This window comes from Ruditapes philippinarum, unplaced genomic scaffold (genome assembly GCF_026571515.1).
Source record: "Ruditapes philippinarum isolate M1 unplaced genomic scaffold, ASM2657151v2 ctg91_1_1_1_1, whole genome shotgun sequence".
In the NCBI taxonomy this organism is placed as follows: domain Eukaryota; kingdom Metazoa; phylum Mollusca; class Bivalvia; order Venerida; family Veneridae; genus Ruditapes; species Ruditapes philippinarum.
The window spans coordinates 152,600-173,509 of NW_026863704.1; the positions used below are offsets into that span (position 1 = coordinate 152,600).

Below are 20,910 nucleotides of genomic sequence, written 5' to 3' on the forward strand. Positions count from 1 at the left end.
ATTGTACTAGGATTACATTGAAAATCGAAAATAAAGCCGTCACGAGTTAAAAGCGTTTCAATGTTGGTGTTTGTATGTTTTGTTGTTTTTTGTTGTTGTTTTTTTAAGGTCTTTAACAATATAAACATGATATTTTTGTAACACTTTGCACACGGACTTTTAATAAAGACCTACATCGCGGGTATTATATTGATACAATAAGCACACAAAAAACAACAAGAACAAAACCTAACTTGAACATTTTGAAATATTACTTTCGTATTTTTTTGTATATTTTAGGTTAACCCGGAGTTGATAGTGAAAAAAGCCAAGAATTTGTTAATTTCTATACTTAAAATGTGGTGAAAAGATGTGGACATTTCTTTATCTTAACAGAATAGCGTGTACAAAACGGATGCATAGAATACACGTTTTCCAATAACAAATGTCTGGCAAGTAATTAATAGCCTATAATTTGAAAGAGCAATGCAATTTGAAAAACACAAATTTGTATCAGCTGCAAACGTAAAGTGACACATAGTTAACTTCTAATCAATGTATTTATTTTGAAATTATTGGACAGAATTCAAATGTCGATGTCACAGTTTCGTGTATCCACTCGTTTTCCCCATAACCGCAACAAAGATATAAACAATCAACGTTTGATACTTTATTCTGATATACTGCCAGGAAATATTATTGAATTTTACGTTCTTTGTTGTAGATTGGATTTAACCCTTTCCCCCATGAGCATATTGTGAAAAATGGCCGTTTTCACTGAAAAGCCTCCTGTTACAAGTTCAAACTGCTATGAAACTATGAAAAATGCTTCAATACTAATCAAACTTGGCACAAATGTTGACTGGACCATTGCCTTTGTAACGACATGCTCAGTCTTAAATTTCATGTTACCATGGCAACGAGGGGACATCTCAAAATTGCCAAAAATCACTATTTTGCCTCGATTTTTTCCATCAAATTTATTTCAAAGTGCTGCAACTTCTCAAGGGATTGAGATAGAGTCAAAGGCTTTTCAGCTTTGGTTACACGTTACCTTATGATCGACCTGGGGTCATTTTTAGCCTCTCACAAGTCCAAAATTTTCTTGGCGATGAGGGGGGTCTCCGCCCCCCTTCAAACCCCCCAAACAGAAGGGGCACATCCCCCTTCTGGCAATCCCCTGATGTATCTTTTGGATGGGGGGCGGCGCCGAAAAAGTGCTCACATTTTTTAGCAACATTTCTGAAACGAAAACATGTGTTTTGGGCCAAAATAGGGCATTTTTTCACTATTTCAGGCCTAAGAAAAAGGGGGGGTGGTCGAAAGTGCGTTGTTTCGCGTATATATGAGATAAAGGGTTAACACGGACCTTGATCAGGTGTTTAAAATGCCTAATATAACTATTAAAGGGATACTAAGGCAAATGAATGACAAACTATCAAATTTATCATATTTTCTAAAATCACACTAAAATGAAGTTTTTAAAAGTTCCAGCCTGTTTTATTTCTGTATAAATACATTTATTTAAATGATTTTGAAAGGTTAAATGTGTACTAAGTTGTGCGAACGAGAAAATTAAGTAGTAGGCACGAGATGCTATTTCATGGCCACGAGTTACTCTGTTGTGCGCACGAGATACTTTGTCGTGGCCACGAGTTACTTAGTGGTGCGCATAAGATAATTAAGTGATGCGCACGAAATACTATGTCGTGGGCACGGGATAATTAGACATACATATAATAAGATGACACAATATATATTATTTTTCTTATAAAATTCCTGGTTAAAATTTTACATGCAACATTATTCGTTAGACTGCTTAAGGTATTCACTTTAAACTTGATACATGATCCAACGTCCATAAATTAGACATTAATCTTTAATTTAGGGCCCTTTTTGGGACCATCCTGTGATAGGATTGATCAGTATTGTATGTACGTACTAAGAACCTGCTAACCTTGTCCATACGATAATTTGGGAAGGAATATGCCCTGGTTTATTTTATTTGGTAGGGACATTACCCATGGCCAGTAGATGACATATAGTGCAATTGGAACATCCTCGGCTATTATCATTAATAACCTCGGAGTTAATACGGATTAAAAGTAATATCAGATGTAAACAGAAACAAAGAGTTAACATAATGTAAAACGAATGTATATCTTTGACAGCCAAAGGAAAATAATTTTTTTTGGTACAATTATGATTGAAAATTGCCTGACAACCATTTTTATTTAAATATGCCCACTTATGTACAGTTTTAAACAACTCCTACTTAATGTCAACAGGTTGGCAATTTGTAATTTTGCTACTTCCGGTGTCTACAACCATAGGAATGAATATATAATGAATGTATTGTTTACTTTTATATTTATGAATTCATTCTTTTATGGTGGACCTTCACGTAATATATTGGAAAGAAATCTCAGCAACTCATAGCATAAAATTACAATTTATTTACATGTTTAGCTTCTTAGCGTAGGTTAGACCGAAATACCGTATCCGTTCTGTGTATTAGAGGTCCTTATCTGAAGACTGACGGAAAGGGCCGAAAAGTTGCGAATGCCTATATTGATGTTTGATGTCATAAGGTCAAAGACCATATGAATAACATAAGAAGGAATAAGTCATAACATGTATAACCTAGTATGGACATTGCACCTGATCACCAGATATCACCTTATAAGTTTGAGGTTATTTAATCAAACGTCAGGGTCAAATGACGCTAAATGTAAATCATTGTCCAATCAATAACTTGTATAAATTGCACTATGACAGACAGGTAAAGTAGTGACATCATTGACCTATTGCACATTTCTAGTTAACTAAGAAAATTCATATGTACGATAGTATAATCTGTTTGGTTAATTATCTTATGCACACGAAGTAACTCGTGGCCACGACATAGTACCTCATGCGCATCACTTTATTATCTCGTGCGCACGACTTTTTAACTCGTTGCCACGACTTAGTAACTCGTGGCCACGACTTATTAACTCGTGGCGAATAAAAAGTATCTCGTGCGCACCACTTAATAATCTCTTGCGCACCACTCAGTTATTCGTGGCTACGACATAGTATCTCGTGCGCACCATTTAATTATCTCATGCGCAAGACTTAGTAACTCATGACCACAACATAGTATGCCGTGCGCACGAGATAAATAAAAACGCACAAATGTCACATGTGTGCCACCGTATAATTATACCGTATTGATTTGTTGTTTTGATAGTAAATAAGTAAAATAAGTAATTTCAGTAAGTATTGAGCCGTGGCGAAAAGAACGGTAGCTACGATGAAAAGGAAACCGCCTTGGAAATAATGTTTACAAAAATAACACGAGTCCGTTTTGACAAAAGTAAGCCTAGCAATATTAAATAATGAAAGTCACTAAAATAAGGGAAAATAATAACTAATTTTCTACAATCAAAGTCAATTACCTTCTCTCATTACACTGAGATCATTTTCTGTCAAAATTAGAGTTCTAAAATAGAAACGTAAAAAATAGTAACGCAAACACATAAAATAATTCAAAAGATTTTTTTTTTGAATTTGATAATTTGATGTTTTCATTTTTTAAATATGTTTTGTGTTTACTTTAATACCTGTTATATTAATGATATAAAGACATATACTTTTTATGTTTTTGTCAGTAAAAGAAAATGTTTGCTGTACTCTTAACCATACAATCTACATACATCTAACTGTCTAATATTATGATATTATTTATTTCATAAACAATTTATATCGTGTATAATTTGTTATTATTAAATAGATCCCTGCAGACATTCGCGACAATAATTTAAAAATTGTATAAAACTTAAGAAGCTCTTTATCTATAGTGTAACAATATTATCTAGTGTAGCTATAGAGCAAACAATCTCCTTGTAACAACTAACCATAAACATTGTAAAGATTTACCATAGATTTGAATTGAAACTCATAATAAGTCAACAATTTTCTTTCTAAAACTTTGCGACATGACAATTTATATTATGAAATCATATTATTGTACCTGAAATGTCACTCGGTCTGGTTTCTTTGTTATGAGAAAAATGACAAACTTTTATAAAAAAAAAATCAAATTAGCTGCATAGTCCCACAACTACTTTTCTAAGCAGTTAACAGCATCATCTGTAACATGCATAGATTGTATCTCTTTAAACATATCTCTATAGTTTGAAGAGTAATTCCTACAATATATCCTAGACGCGTTTTATTATTTATTAAACGCGTCATATTTAAAAGCCTCCGGAATAAGTTTGCTATTCCGGAATTTTAAAACCCTTAAGTGTTTAATGTAGTTTTAGTATAAAAAGTATAAACAATAATTTAGATGCTGTGGATAAAGACGATAATTAGCAGTTAATATAAAATTAATCAAATAATTATACGCTGGGAAGGCAGTCATGAGTTTTATCCATTCTCCAGTGGGGTTTTCACCTTCTAATGGAGGTCAAATGGATTAAAACTCCATTTCTTAACATGAGAAATAAAAAATAGTGGGAGGAAAAACATTTTATTTTGTACAATTTTCTTTTAAATAAGTGGATTATTATGTATTTATAGTAAATTTATCAGTGTTTAATGCACATATTTGAAGGAATTAAGAAATCCCATTTGCGGAACTCACTTATAACGTAAATGGGAACAATCTCCCAATATTAGTATTGGGAATATCGTTATAGGGAAATCCCCCATTGCAGCGTAATGGGAGGATTAAAAACATAATAATAGAATTCATCCATATCTGTTGTTCTTTTTTTTCTGTTCCATAAATGTGATTAGAAGTTTAAATTGCAGAATTTTTCTATCCGGATCCGGCAAGTTCAAAAAGAAAAAAAATCCGACATTTCCAAACTTCAGTTTGTTAGGATTGCGCCATTATATTCGCCTGACAAGTGTCAATTCCGTCCTTAATGCAAGCGCGTTTGATACTCATGTTGTTGTGTTGGTAAAAACTCGCGGTTCGGCATAGGAAAGGACATACTTAAGGTGTCTGTTATGGTACTTGCTTGCTTTGACACTTAATAGTCAACACATTATCATTTTCATATTATTGTATTACGTTATCAACAACTATTATTTATTGCCATTCTTCGTATTTACATTTTTAGGAATCTTTTCTGTGAACAAAGTAACGTTAAGTCATTAAACACCTTAACAAACTTGAGAAATTGTGCTGTAGTGAACATTCTGAATAAGAATTGCACACACATTAACGTAAAGAAATCATATGAGAACGGACCGTTGTTGACCAGATTTTAATACTCGTGAGCACACCGTACAATAAAATGGGCAGACAACCGCTCAACCGCCGACAGTCGTACCAGACTATACATGTTGATGTAAAAAACACAATTGACGGACGGTAAGTATTTATCTATTTTTAATATATCCCAATTGTATTCGAGTAAATCAATCTTATGGATTCATAGTCAACATCCAAATGCATGCTAAAAATTTCTTGCCCTGTGCAAGCTTTACTTTACATGAAGTTTGACTGAAAATAACAACAATTACCGATGAGAAGCTGTATTTTATTTAAAAAAAAGACACAAAAACTTTCATTTTCTCATGAAGATAATTTATTTTATGATGCGATTCGTAAACATCATCATTAAGTAACGTCATCAACCGTTTACATCTTTTTAATTATAACATCGACATTCAATCATCAGCAAGTAAGAATAAATAACGCTGAAAACCGTTCAACGAAACAATTTTAAGGGCTAGTAACTAAAAAGGATCAAAACCCTTTTGTTCATTTAAAATATTCATTAATTCATGGTATTTTCTTATAGACCTCATGCTTACGAAACCTATATATACTTCAATAATTTCTAATTTTTCCGCCATATAAAATTATTTATTTTACAGTATATAAATTAATTTATAGTATGATTATTGGTTAGTTAGTTAGTAAACGTACGTGCGTGTAATGCATGGAGGGGGTACAAAATAAAGTATACATTAATTAAAGGCACTTTTTCTGAGTCCTCTTGTCGGGCTATTATTTCTTGTATCTCAGCTGTGAGACATGTATCTCGATTTACATCACTGTCTTTCAATATAAAAAGCAAGATCTAAAAATATTTTTTCTGAACTATCATCGTTCCCTAACCTACCGGAATATAAACACGCCTAAGATACACTGTTTGCTAATAAGGAAATTAGATTTTATAATCAGCTACAATACATTTATTTATAAGGTTCAAAATTATTCATGTTATTTTTAAATCTATTCATATTGTTAAAGCAGCGGAAGTTGTAAAAAAGACAAAATTCATTAGGAGTTTAAAATCCCTTATGAAATGTTCGACCAGACAAATTACATGTTTCACAACCTAGGAAAAGATTATTTAAATTGATGACATCTTGATATCGCAAAATGAATTTTGTGTTTGCTTTGTAAAACCTTTTATATGGAAATGTGTTTGTTTGAATGGAATAGGGCGCCTGTCGATGAAAACCCATTACAACAAATTTTCCCAAGAAATTGACATAAAGCATGCTTCCGATAGCTTACTTCTTCATGCCTTGTAAGAATTATAAATGCATCGAAAAATATTTTTTTGTCGAGAGTGTGTCTTATGAGGTAGCACTAATTATTACGCGTATTTAATTTAAAATGGATAAATCATTATACGAATTTAATGTTTTATTTATATGTGTTTTTGTTTGGAACTTGCTTTTTTCACGCTGATTTTAAAGTTGCTTGCCCCCAAATGAACCAGATATTACAAGAAAATTAGACTTGGAAAACTGTGACAAGATTTTAAGAAAACTTATACGATTTAAAGGTTCAAGTAATTATTTACATGACTTTAGTTTTGTTCCGTTAAGATCTGATCTTGCAGCATTAATAAATATACCGGTTCTTCTACCAACGCAGTAAGGGCTAATTTTACTTATTATCTTGAATCTAGAGGCCGGTCGCTTCAACACGGTTTGGTAATATCTACTTTGTAATTATCAATTACTCCACAAGTAATCCCATATTATTTCTATATGTGTTTATATAAATTATGATTTATGAATAAATTATTCATTATCAGTGTTGTGAAACAAATGGATAGTAGATTGATTGTCCCCGATTATGACTTACGAGTACTTTAATTCGTTCCTATTTGTAAACATTAAGTAAAGCGATATTAGATATTTCTACATAAAGTTATGTTATAATAAGCGTTATGACTATTGAAAGTTTTAGTGGCAAAATTAATATAAAATGCCACTTTTAAGCCATTTTTCTGACTCTATCGTGTTTTCTATAATCAATGTGATTCATAAGATAATTAACTAATGATTTCATGGCATTCCCTGTTAAAATGGGGAACAGTCCATTTGAAATTAACGAGATTTTAATACCTTAGTGCAGAAAAATAGCTACCTACAGAATCGGGCCTTGTCAGACTGCAATGACATTCTGTCTGACCTGGTCCCAAATTCGTGGTGAGGATATTACTTTCAGTATCTACAGGTTAATGGTTTATGCAGGAGCAATTGATGACAAATATGAGGAATATGAAAATGATATACTACCACGATGATTATGTTCATGCATTGTTGCATACACAAGAATCATTGACCACGCTTATTGATTTCTGCATCCATAATTTCTGTCGCTTTTGTTTATTTTGTTAAAAGGTGATGAAAAGATCTTACTGCAAATAAAGCAAATAAAATTAATGTTAGCGAGATAGTTTGTCATTCTCACAGGTAGCATATTCTGTGATTAAAGAAAGATATGTTTAAAAAACTATTCTTCTTTTTTATCAGTTGATATAAAATCATGCAATTTCTAATACTTAAGGAAAAAAGAATACAAAATGAACAGTTTTTGTTGATAAAGAACTATAATGTAAATCTAGACATATCAAAATTCAGGAAATGATTTGTTATAAAGAAAGTCATTGGATACCAAAAATGCCATTAGAACCTTAAAACATAACATTCTCCGGCAAAATTACATGACATACATTCAATCTTTAAAACAATACATACTTGGCAAAGGAATACACTGTAAAAATACGTTAAATTTTCAAACAAAGATATATATTTACTATTACCACATGTTAGTTTGAATCAGACAGATAGATGCACTGTTAGCTTATTATCAAGCAATTTTCTTTTTACAGAAATGGCTGTAAAACACTGTCGTGAAAATGGTACATAGTTTACAAAAGATGGACGTGAATGGACGGATTGTACTTCTTGTCTTATGCACAAGGTATTTATGTTATATGTGCATTCAGTGACATGTACTATCACATAATTTCAAGATCAATGGCTCTATTACTGTAATTATTTTAATCATTGTAAAGGTATTTGTAATATTTGTATATTGTACATAATGTTCGTTTATTTAAAAAAACCTACTTTACTGTTACCTGATTAAAATTAAATGCCTCCAGATGAGTCAAAATATTTCAATGAAATCAAACTTGACAAAAATGTACTAAGATGTAAGGAAAAGTAAAAAGGTCCAAGATTCAAGTAATATTACATATAATGAGTGATCAATTACAGATTTTTCAGTATTTACAACTCTATTTCTTCGGCGTTACTAACACAGCAAAGGCTATTTATGCATATTTTGATCACTTTTCGGTTATTTGCGTGGTTTGTAAGTGCCATTGATACTGTGTAAATTGCTTTCTTTTGGTTACTTCACAATATTACACATTCAAATACATTTTCAAAATTTTCATGAAAATTAGCATGAATCTGGAGGCGTGCTGCTTTAAAGTACTGATTTTATTTTTTCCATTTATCTTCGCTGCTAGCTGGTTGCAGTTTTTGTTCCATTAAGGAACTTTTCTTTGAAATTATTTCCTGACTGCTGTATTGATTCAACTATTTTCGTCTCTTTTGAGAATTTTTTTTCCTAGCTAAGAACCGATTTTTTTGTTTCGTTTTTTCTTCAAATATTTTACTTTGCATCTAGCTGGCTACAGTTTTTGTTCGCTTTAAGGACTTTACTTTGCGGTTGTGTCCTGGCTCCAGTTCTGATTTTAATAATTTTGATCAATTAAATAAATTTTACTTTTTACTTGTAGTAATTTGACTGCATCACAGTTTTAGTATTTTTGTTAGTTTCGTTAATTGAATAACTCTACTTAGGGTGTTTCATAGACGAGACAGGTATTATTTTTGTTTCGCCTTGAAAATTGCGATATATAGGGGTAACTTTTGTCGGCGGTCTCGTTGTCGGCGTCGGCGTCTGTTTCGGTGTCGGCGTCGGCCGCGTCCCCTTAAGCTTGTCCGGATCATAAGTAAGTAATTATCAGTCGGGTTGACTTCAAACTTGGTATGCATGTTTGTTTTAATGACCTGAAATGCAGTGCACAAGAACCGGTACTTTGCACTTCTTAATTTTTTAGTTATTGCCATTTGTTAATTTTCATACTTTATATTTGTCCAGGCTATTTCTCCTAAAGAATAAAAGCTATGGACTTGAAACTTCATATGATGATAGATCTCACTAATAAGAAGTGCAGGGCATAAGAACCGGTACTCCGCATTTTTTTATTTTTTGAGTTATTGCCCTTTGTTAATTTTCATACTTTATTTTAGTCCAGGCCATTTCTCCTAAGGTATAAAAGCTATGGACTTGAAACTTCATAGGATGATAGATCTAATTAAGAAAAAGTGCAGTGCACAAGAACCGATACTCTCCATTTCTTACTTTTTGAGTTATCTCCCTTTGTTAATTTCCATACTTTATTTTTGTCCAGGCCATTTCTCCTAAAGTATAAAAGCTATGGACTTTAAACACTATTGGATGATAGATCTCATTAAAAAATGCAGTGTACAAGAACCGGTACTCTGCACTTCTTTATTTTCTTCATTTTTGTTCTGGCCATGAATTCTCCTAAACTATATTGTTCACAAGGCGACACATCCGACTCGCGGGGTTCTACTTTCCAGAATTGTATAACAATTTAAATTATCATTTCAGTCGTTCACAGAAACATATATACAAACAATTAAACGCCTTTAAATCAATGGGGTTGAGGATCGCACAAAACATTGATTGTCAATTATCGTTTGCATACATAACATTTTAAATGACCCAGTAGATCTCTTTATCAATTTCAAATTTAATGTTTCTTATGTTTCGAGGCTTTTAGGATCTACTTAAAATATATTTGCAGTAACCTAGCTATTAATTATCTGGTTGTTATTTTTTGTTAATTTCCGAGTTATCGAATTGCACTGTTTTTCGTTCATTTAAACCATTTTACTTTTGAGTGAGTCAGCCGCACTCGTCTTTGTTTATTTTTAATTAAAGGTTTTATAATTATTATAGCATTTCAAAACAAGATAAATAAATAATTGTTTAACCCATGTGTTAATAATGTTACTGAAAACAAAGACTTTAATTTTCTATTTTATTTTTTAATTGGAAATTAATCACATGCATTCATTTCATTAATACAAAGAATGTTGTTTACACTTCAAAAGAATGTGTGCATACATTGCATTGCCCATGTTACTTTTAATTTCGCTAGCGCCTCGTGCAATTACGGACTGACAGCTGCGTACTCCTCCGATAAATTGTGATTGTAATAAGAGCACCTGATCTCCATATATTTTATTCAAGAAATGAAATTCAAGAACATCATGTTTTGTACAAATTTACAAACACACTGTAACTGATTTTACAAATGATTTATACACAAAAGAAGCTAAAACAGCCTCGCAAAACATTGGCAAATGAATTATCTTATACTATTAAAGAGGCAAATTAATTTACCAAACCGGTATATTGTTAGAGCATTTGAGCTTGTTTTGTTTTAGTATAACGACAAATCATTTTCACTACATTTTTTCTATCTATACATTTAAATATAATTACGTCAGAAAATGGCAAAACAAGGGTGCAAATGTCCTATTTATGAGCAATGATGTAAACTATTAATTTATAAATCTGTGTATTAGTATACTTATGATATGTTTTATGAAATTGAACGTAGATTAAGAATTGTATTACATAAAATCTATATAATATCATATCAAGCTTTGTAAAACGACAAAGAAAGAGATTTTGCACTATCAACATTGACAGATTTTCTTACGTTTTAACAGAAAGATTTGTTGCATATGAAGTTATAAGCTTGTAGATTTGTGGAATTCGTTCCTGGTACCAACCAGTACTGAGCAATAAGTGTAATGGTTTGTGCTAAAGGAAACGACGGTCTGTTCATGAATGGGGTTAGAACCCATGCAGTAAGCGATGATCCGATTTAAAGTCCGATACTTTAAATACTCAGCCAATATTTTATTTTATATATTTTACCTTTAGCTTTGATATTGATGTTATAGTGATTTTATTTCGTATTTCCATTTAATAACCTACATATACAATCATTGGAAAAGGTGCCACTGACTTCAGTCGTGAAATATTTATTTTCATAAAACTCCATGACAACAAATACTGTACAACATGTATTTGCATTTCCTCTACAATATGTGTTTGTGCAGTACAACGTTTTACTTGTCACAATCGTATAACTTTATATATCAGTCAAACCGAGTGTACAACATTTTATCTTTTGGGGCGTTATTTAGGGATTCCGTTTTATTTCTCAGGTTAACATTCAGTTTAATTTATGAGGGATGTCAAATATTACATATATTTGTGTAAGCTCATTCATGTAATATCTATAAATAGTAGGAATAATTTATAATATTGTGTTTTTTAAAAAATAATGTGTCCCTTTGTCACTAATTTTAGGAATGTGCATACTGTAGTTCTTATTCTAACAGAAGTGTTCATTTTTTCAGGAGATACGTGTTACTATTTACATATCAGTTGGCTGTCAGGTAGCAAGTTTACTACTATTGGTCCCATCTGTTATCATATTCCTCTTGTATAAGTAAGTGTTCTGTAATATCTACAATATATGCCTTATAAACGTAATGAATTACACAATTTATTATTTACAAGAGTCCATCACCGCTGTGGCTTCAAAGCCCACCTTGAACTTCAGGCTCTTCCATGTGAAGTAGCCATCCAGTAAGGTTATGGGTTAAATCAGTGGTTCTACTCGGATTTTATCCCCTGTCTGAAATAATGTACTTATTGGTATCTGACGTCTATTTTCAACAGAACAGCTGAAAAGTAGTCATAAAACCTTAAGTGTAACTTAAATTTAGATAATAAAGTCATTGCTACTAATTGTCTAATACTGCTTAATGAATTTTGCCCTTTTATTTGTGTAATGAAAAATAACAAACCTATTTCAAAGGGTAATTGATTTCATGAATCTGAAAAGGTGAATCTGGAAACAGCTTTACATTAATTTTATTCAATCTTTAATCGGTTCAAATAAGTAAGCTTTGTTTTAACTGGTAGTTATGATTTAAAGCGAATTGTCCTTTTATTCAATTTTAAATTTTTTGTAAGAAAAATTTTTTATAAGACTTTTTCAGTTGTTATTAAATATCAAAATTTTTACTTAGAAGTGTATCAATTTGGACCATTTATTTTTTAAGTAAATTAAAATTGGGTAAGTTAAATACATTTTCAAAAATTTTGTCCAAAATAGGGTTTATTTAAAGTAAAATTGTCCCCACTATTTTAAACCTTAAATCCCACAAAACACAATTTATTCACGCCTGGGCTTACATAAATGAGCATTCATTCCTGTTTTCAGGTTATGTTATACACCACATATTTTAATCTCTTTAAATTCATTCATTAGAATGGAATAAAAATTTTGTACGAATAGATTCGTAAGAAAATAATCAACTTTCTTTCCATGGAAACAAACCGAACTCTGCATTTTTGTTTTAAATTAAAATTATTTTTATTGTATTCCGTGAAATCTCTTTTTGAATTGCATTTCATTCTTATGATTTTAAGACTCTATAGCGCCAATGAAAAATTGTCACACTAGTAATTGCAATGCGTTTACAACAGTCTCTGAAAAAGGGGCTATTAATGCACGTTTGTTATCTATTTTACAGAAATCTTAGACGGCAACACAGAATCCGAATTCATATCAACTTTTTTATTTCATTCATCATATGTAACGCACTTGGTCTTATGTGGAATCTCTTTGTAACATACGACAAAATTACCAACCGCCATATGAAAGACACACTGATGCATAGGAATACAGTAAGAAAGAACATATTTTAGAACTGTAGTTAATGAATATTTTGCAAAATAAAACTTAACCTTTTCTTTGTCACAAAAATATTTATAAACTGAACCTGAAATATGTAGGAATTTTATTGTTATACATGTAGTATCAAAGCCATTAACTTTATTTCACCAAACAAAGCGATATCAAACATCTCCTGTAACCTCGTCAAATTCTGATACCTAACAATTATTATTCGGAAAAACAGTATATACGGATATGTTCATAACTTTATCTTTTAATTGTATTATATCATATAATTAAATTTATTTAATGGATAAATTATCAGATCAAAGTAAATAAGGATTCGTCTACGATATATCTATGTATATGTACAAAACTTTAATATACTATTGCAACTTGTATAAGTTTATGATTTTCATCCCTTGTTCTGTTCCTTTTTCAAAACTAAAACATTGTCACTTGATTAATAGTAAGATTTTACTTCGTTACTATGCCTAGAAAAATTAACTCGTTATCTACCAAAACATAACACGCATGTTAAATTATAAGCATATAACCAAGCATGATTTTTATTCTTCAGGCCACTTGCAAATTGTTGTCTTTCTTGAAGCTGTATTTTTCAAGCACAAACTATTCGTGGATGTTCTGTGAAGGGTTTTATCTTTATCGACTGATATCAAATGCTTTCTCTCCACCAAAGAGACTTCTGTTTATATATTTAGCAGGTTGGGGTGAGTAAAATAGTTTATAACTTTAATGACGAATATTAAAGGCACATTAAGCCAAAAAAAACAGATTTATCTTTTTATTTAAAAAAAAAAACAATTTATTTTTGTTTGATGTCTAGTTAAAGTTAAGAAAGTGTTACTCATTGACTATATAGGTGAACTTTGCTTTTGACAATTGATACAGTTATAGTTATAAAGTATTTTGTATGAAAGTCTAAATACCACTTTGTTTACAATTTGCAACCTGTATCAGAAATTTACATTCGGCATAATTTACAGCAGATGATAAAAAGTAAAGAATATTCCTAATCTATAATTACTACTGTACACGTTTTCCCTTTTACAAAAAGAATATAATATTTCTTTCTGAGATTTTATGTGCCCTTAAGAGTTCTGTGACCTTCTATTTAAGATACACTACTCTCTGAACTTGTTAAGGAAAGATAAAAGGTTTATTTATAGGAACATAAATTGTCTGGAACTGCACGATATAGAAATTATGACATTTGACATGATAAAAGATAGTAAGATTTAGGCATGACATTGGGTGAGGATCACAATAATTTATCGGGAAATGGACATTTGATAGCATAAACAATGTCTTTGACATTGAGCAAGGAATTGCGATGTATATGATATGTAAATGTTTATGTGTGGTATTTTAGTCTAATTCGTAACATATTAACGCATTAGATTAGTATGAGTTAGATAGTGAACTGCCGCATATAGATGAATTTGATTTTATCATATTTTCTAACATTAAGTTTGTATTTGTATATGTATATTTAAATTCTAGGTATTCCGTTACTGTTTTGCGGGGCGTACGCAGTAATTAGAGTTGTGTCCGCAAATGAAAGGTTTGCGTTGTTTTCTGTTCTGTTTTTTTTTGTTGTTGTTATTTTCAAGCTAACTGAGAACACTGTATGAGGCAGCAATATTTTTATGGTCACATTTTAATATAATTGCAAAATATAAAACTTTTATTTATTTTAATATTGTTTCCGTGTGGTATCGGTTGTGAAAAAAATTCTTGAATTATAAGCAGGTAGTTCCAAGTGTTCGAAAATGTCCCAAGACGTACCCTTTATTCTATATTATCTAGACATGTATATATGATAATTACCTTAAAGTAAGTAATGCATCAATGACATGAGCATGTTGTTGAAAACTGGCGAGAGAAATCACTTTTAACTGACATTTATCAATGCCAAAATAAACACAGCAAACATTAGATAATTTTATTTAAAGATATGAAATAAAATGTTCGACTAATCTATATATCAATTATTTTATATGTTTCATTAATTCCTGTAATAACACAATTATGTTACAGTTGCTGGGCTATCAGTATTGGGGACAAGGAGTATATCATATACGCACCAAACTTGGCTTGCCTTACAGTAATTCACCTTCTACATTATTTATTATACATATATACGTACCAGGTATCTGGTGAATATACAATAATCTTCGACTGCAGAAATAAGAAAGTCTGTATCCGTATTCAATACTTTGTATTCATTTACTAGTTTGTGCTATATATAGTTATATGTACAACATAATGGCGAACGTCTTCTGCGTATTCCGTTCGTAAATGTCCGAAACCCGCCGAACGTCGGGGAAAACTAAAAGTTTTTTTTCATTGTTGCATCTGTCAAACATGTGAGATTATCTATGCCATTCCACCAGAATTGCTTATTAATTAGATTAACATAAATATGGAGTTTGATTAAATAATGTAATGTAACATGTTTTTTTTATAATTTAAGTCTGAGTCATATTTTTGTTTCAAACTCGGTAACCTTCTGTTTGTCAATATCGTCTGAAGCACAATGAGTTTTAAATGACTAAATTTTACTATTAAATGCTATTGAAATCTTAATTTAAAAATATATAGCGTTTCATGTTGATAGAGAACGCTCATTGTTATATTTAAATGTGTGTATTGTTTTCATAGACCTTAAAATAATGTTGCCGTTAGGGTTATTTTGAGTTAGGTATATTATATTCGAAACTCGTGTCAAGCTCGATTAAACAGGATAACTAGAAAATTATTAAAACCGTTAACAAAACGATCTTCCTTTGCATTAATTTTACCATTGTTTATTTCAGATCAACATTTTCTTCTTGTGTAGTATTCTTCGAATTTTGTTAACACAGCTTCAGGCACACCCAAATGAACCGAGTAATTTCCGGTAACTTTTTTTAATTTGCAAAACCTATATTTATAATCGCAATGGTAAGAAATAACATTGTAAAAGTCTGGAATAAGCTTAAATTATTGCTAGGATTGTAATATTTGTCTTGAAAGATTCTGTGTGCAATTTCTTCACAAAAGGCATTTAAATATCAAAATGTTTTCGTCGTTTACTTAGAAAAATTATGCACGCTTTATGTCTTGTTTAATAACTGCAATATGTATTATTTAAAATCATAGATATCTAGTTAGCAATATATGTCTTGTTTAATAAATGCAATATATATCATTTAAAGTCATAGATATCTAGTTAGCAAAATTTCAATTTATTTGCTTTAGAACAACGCTTTTAATTTAAAGCGTTCCTTGATTCAATGATAGAGATACATGTTACTAATTGTTGTTTTTTCATGATAGTGAACAATTGAATACCTTAAAACGCCACTAAGGCAGGATTACAAATGTTGCTAGCTTAGTTTGAATGGGGATCATGATTGACGGCAGAGCTTAGAGCAAACTATCTACTACGCAACCTAGCTCCGTCTGAATCAGTGTTCCACATTAAAACATGAAAGCCCTTAAAGAATTATGCTTATTACGACACCTTTGTCAATTATTATTTCACTGTTTGTATTTCAGTCGTGCCTTGAAAGCAACATTTGTTCTTATTCCACTTTTTGGTGTTCAACTGGCCATTACTATTTATAGAAAGGAGCCTCTAAATCAAGTGGCTGTACATTACGAGAGATTTACAGAAATAGTTATAAACTCACAGGTATAATATAAATATACTTAATTCGTTTGTTTGATTCTTTTAATAGTTAGTTTTCTCGCCGATTTTCACATCTCTGTGGTCGGTCTACCTAATCGGCTTTTCTGGACAACTAACCAATAATAAATACAAATTCTCTACAACAAGTGTCTAACCACTTATCATACATGCTTTCTTAATCAGCGATGTAGAACAGGGTACCATAAGACTCAATACCCTCGATCAGTTGTCAGAGAGAAATTTCTCCGGCGAGTCATTAAAATTTACATCATGCTCGACCCCACACACTAAATAAATAATCATGAACTTAAATAAGTTCAAATAATAAAAACTTAAATCAACTTTTATTTTCCCTGGCTATTGCTAAGACATACATGCTGACTAAGTCTTTAACAATGTTATTATCTAACGAAAGCCCATCTTTGTTTCAGGGACTTATTGTAGCATTGATATTCTGTTTTTTCAATGGAGAGGTAAAAAGTTATCATCTTTTAAAAGCAAATGTCTTACATTTTTTTCCTTTCAATATAATTATATGTCGACCCTCTTTGCTGTGGATCCGAGTCCTGCCAGAGACTTTTCATTCTTTTGTGTGAGGCAGCTTGCTTACGGAAGGTCGGCAGTTCTACTTAGATGCTCAAACGTGCCGAGGGGGCACCTGAGATCTTTATTGACCAATTAAGCTTGACAAATTTGAAACGGCCTGTTGGTGTGCATGAAAATCTATTACAAAAATGAAACAAAAATTACTGATTTGCTTTAAAAAAGATCAATTGATTTTACGTCCATTAACATATACAGTCGATTAAATAATCAAATGCAATGGTGAAAATGTTTACATGAATAGCTAAAAGAATATTTCATAGATTCATATTTTTTGTGGCTAAGTTCAATGCAATTATAAAAAATGATACAGAATATGGATATATATTGATGTTAACACGTTCACAGTGCATTAAGTTATGTAGAATCAGATTCTAATTTAAGTTTCATATTTTACAGGTTGCAACACAAATCATGAGATCCATTAGACGCTACCATATGGAAGGACATTCTAGTTCAAAACGGTTGAATGCCACATTGAGTCTTCACTTTAATAACTCAGTTGGCCAAAGAACAGAAATTACTAATTCTAGAAAAGATAGTTTAGAACCTTGTTTAAGTGATGGTCTAAGTCCTTCAACGCCCCATTCCCGTGAATCCCAGCCACTGTAAACGTCTGCAGTTAATACGTCTATCAGAATGTATAAATCGAAATTCTTGTACTCTGTATTTCAAACGTTTTTTAAAGATATATTGCCCCTACGTTTTCAAATTGTCTTATATAAGGTATTATTAAACGTGTGTGCGTCAGATACTTTTAGTTTTCTTTCCGTAATCAACAAAATTATCCACAATGTTGGTGCTATTATCTTGCATTAATTCCCTACCTCGAATGTACCAACCAATTTCAGTTCAACCTTTTTCGTGATATTTTACAAGAGTAACAGTTCTATGATCTATTTCTTCTCGAATTCGATAGTTATCTGTAAGCATACACGTTTGTGTCAAAAAAGTGATGTTCACGAAAACTTTACCATCGTTGACTGATATGATTACATCATTTAGGTTTCACATTTGTTATCAAATGACGTCACTAATTTTAAACGTAATATTTCAATATATAATCGACATTGCATCTTCTCCATACAGTTCTGTCTTGATGTCTGATCTTAAAATATTTAGGCTTTCATTTTGTCTATTTCTTCATATTTTCATAAACCAACATCAATATAAAAAAACTTCCGGACCTCACTTATCCGAAAGAACGTCAACTGGCGAATACAGTTTGAAAAATGCACTTCACATGATTGGTTAAGACTTTTCTTGGAATTTGATGTATCATGTGTTAACGTAGAATTTTATTTTTATTGTTATTTATAATATTGACTTACTTACATTCTTCCCTGAAATATTATCTAGCTCGCTAACAATTGCCTAGACTAATATATGTCTACAAAATGACAACGAATGTAAGATCCAATATTTTACCCTTTGTTCCTGTATATTTTAATCAAACTCCGACCAAAAACTAACAGATAGGGTCAGGCATGAGGGCAAGAAGACTCTATGAGACTAAGAGTAAATGACATTTAGCAATTAGTATAACCATCTTTCTAAAATTAAAACTTACTCTTGATCTTTACCTCAACGATTGATTTTGCTATTTAATTTTTTCCAGTTTAAAAAATCTTTCTTTGAATCGATGCCTAATTTAAATGAAACTGCTCCAATAGATATAGTGGTTTCACTTTTTTGTTTATGCATATCAACCCAAATTATTGTCTGAATTAGTGAAGTAGTGTTTGATTAAACATGTATGTCTAGTCGACTGTATTACAATAAAATATTTTTGTACGATACTGTTGTATGCTGCCATGTATTTTTTTATTGATGGAAAATAATTATATTTCCTATTTTAAATCTTTGTTTTCTTTCTTTTTGAATATGACTACTTTGTAAATTGTTTTATTTATTGTTAAGGTTACATACACTGTATATAGATTTTATTGTTGTATGTCATTCCCGTTTTGGTAAAGTAACTTTGCCATATGAATTTTAATAAAAAAAATTTCTTTATTATTATTTTGTTATTTACATTCAGTCACGAGTCAAATTAAGTGTGCTCCCATCATCCATTTCCTGAAGGAAATATCAAATTAGATTTTTGTATCTGGAACCCCTCGCCGATTAATCATAATAATGTCGGAGCTCATACAGATTGACAGTAGTTCTAACAAGTGAGTTTAGATTTGAAGTAAAACAAAAGGCATGAGTAACACATGTACTTATTTGACATCAAACGGCAAATAAAGTTTATTTCCGTAAAATTTTGATTGGAAAATATGTTTGATGATCAGGAGCAATTTAATAAATTAAATGCCAATTGATGTACTACATGTATTACAATAATCTTAATCAGAAATATCGTCAACAAGTAAACATTTGTAAATTTTTATCGACAAATATATACTAAGCATGTTTGTATGATTAAGTTTTGTACCATAGGTAGACCGAAGTACCGTTACCGTTGTGTTATCCATTCCATGTCCTTATCCGAAGATTGATGAAACGGATCGGAAAGTTCGATTTAGTTGCAATTTAGATTTCCGACGTCATTATAACGTTCATAAGTTCTCATTTAAGCAGATATTGCACTTGTTAGTTTGAAATGTGAAACTGCTGCGACATTGCTTGTAAAAGAGATAAGAGGTTTGCCATAACTCTTTATCAAATAAACAAACAATTGAGTGTCAGATTTAATGTCTTCTTATTTGTTGAATACTCTACGTGGTTTGGAGATATCGAGAGTTAGTTAAAGAAGTAGTTTTATCCAGATAATAATAGTAATAGGGCCTAATATAAACACGTTAAAGAATATTTTTATGTGAAGAAAATGCATCTGTCATTTCAACAAGAGAAAATGAATAAATAAGACCAAACTATGCACATATTAGAAGACTATTCAGACTACTGTTTAAACAATTGATTCAGTCATCATAAGAACTTGTTTGATAAAGATATAGAGAATTTATATTTGTTTTGCATAGTGAACACGAAATGTAAGGGCATGAGCATACATACAAAACAAACAAAATTTAATGCTTTTCTTAACAATTTTAAGTAATTGTGACTGATTTTTCCTTGTATGTTGTCTCGACGTCACAATCCTAATGTTCAAAGATAATATTCTGAATTTGTTTTCGAATTTTATTACATTTTTAACATGCTTTGTGCTAACTTCAATTTGCATCCCGTTGTTATTCACAATTTACTTACGACTAAATGCATTTCTTACGAACCTTCAATTCATTTATGATAAATTCATGTTATCTGCATTCAAATATAATTCGGTTACTGTTTAAATACTATTTTGATAATTTTGCTTATAATAATCTACAAGTATATTGTTTTACAAAACAAATCAAAAATTTATTTGGCTAAAAAGGGCTTTTTATTTCAAGCAATACAGAATTGAAACTTGACTAAGTTTTCTATAAAGACCTCCACATCAAAGTCTATTTTCTTAATCCAAATATGAGGTACTTAGCACAGATTTTTCAACCTCATTGT

At 31.0% G+C, this 20,910-nt stretch overlaps 1 protein-coding gene across 1 annotated transcript; it reads left to right on the top strand.

Annotated features, from left to right (window-relative positions):
• The first annotated feature begins 11,776 nt into the window (after nucleotides 1–11,776).
• LOC132723087 (calcitonin gene-related peptide type 1 receptor-like) lies at nucleotides 11,777–19,034 on the top strand. Its single transcript, XM_060707751.1, has 9 exons — nucleotides 11,777–11,864; nucleotides 12,958–13,111; nucleotides 13,681–13,831; nucleotides 14,625–14,685; nucleotides 15,162–15,228; nucleotides 15,941–16,023; nucleotides 16,665–16,800; nucleotides 17,229–17,270; nucleotides 17,800–19,034. The coding sequence occupies exons 2-9, from the start codon at nucleotides 13,037–13,039 to the stop codon at nucleotides 18,010–18,012; spliced, it is 828 nt and encodes a 275-aa protein (XP_060563734.1). The 5' UTR covers nucleotides 11,777–11,864; nucleotides 12,958–13,036; the 3' UTR covers nucleotides 18,013–19,034.
• Nucleotides 19,035–20,910: the final 1,876 nt, after the last annotated feature.

Excerpts from the sequence above, each read along its gene's own strand:
- LOC132723087 (XM_060707751.1), top strand. The coding sequence starts at position 13,037 with ATGTGGAATCTCTTTGTAACATACGACAAAATTACCAACCGCCATATG. Across the intron at positions 14,686-15,161 it reads GTTGTGTCCGCAAATGAAAG|TTGCTGGGCTATCAGTATTG; the intron begins GTTTGCGTTGTT and ends ATTATGTTACAG. Across the intron at positions 17,271-17,799 it reads TCTGTTTTTTCAATGGAGAG|GTTGCAACACAAATCATGAG; the intron begins GTAAAAAGTTAT and ends CATATTTTACAG.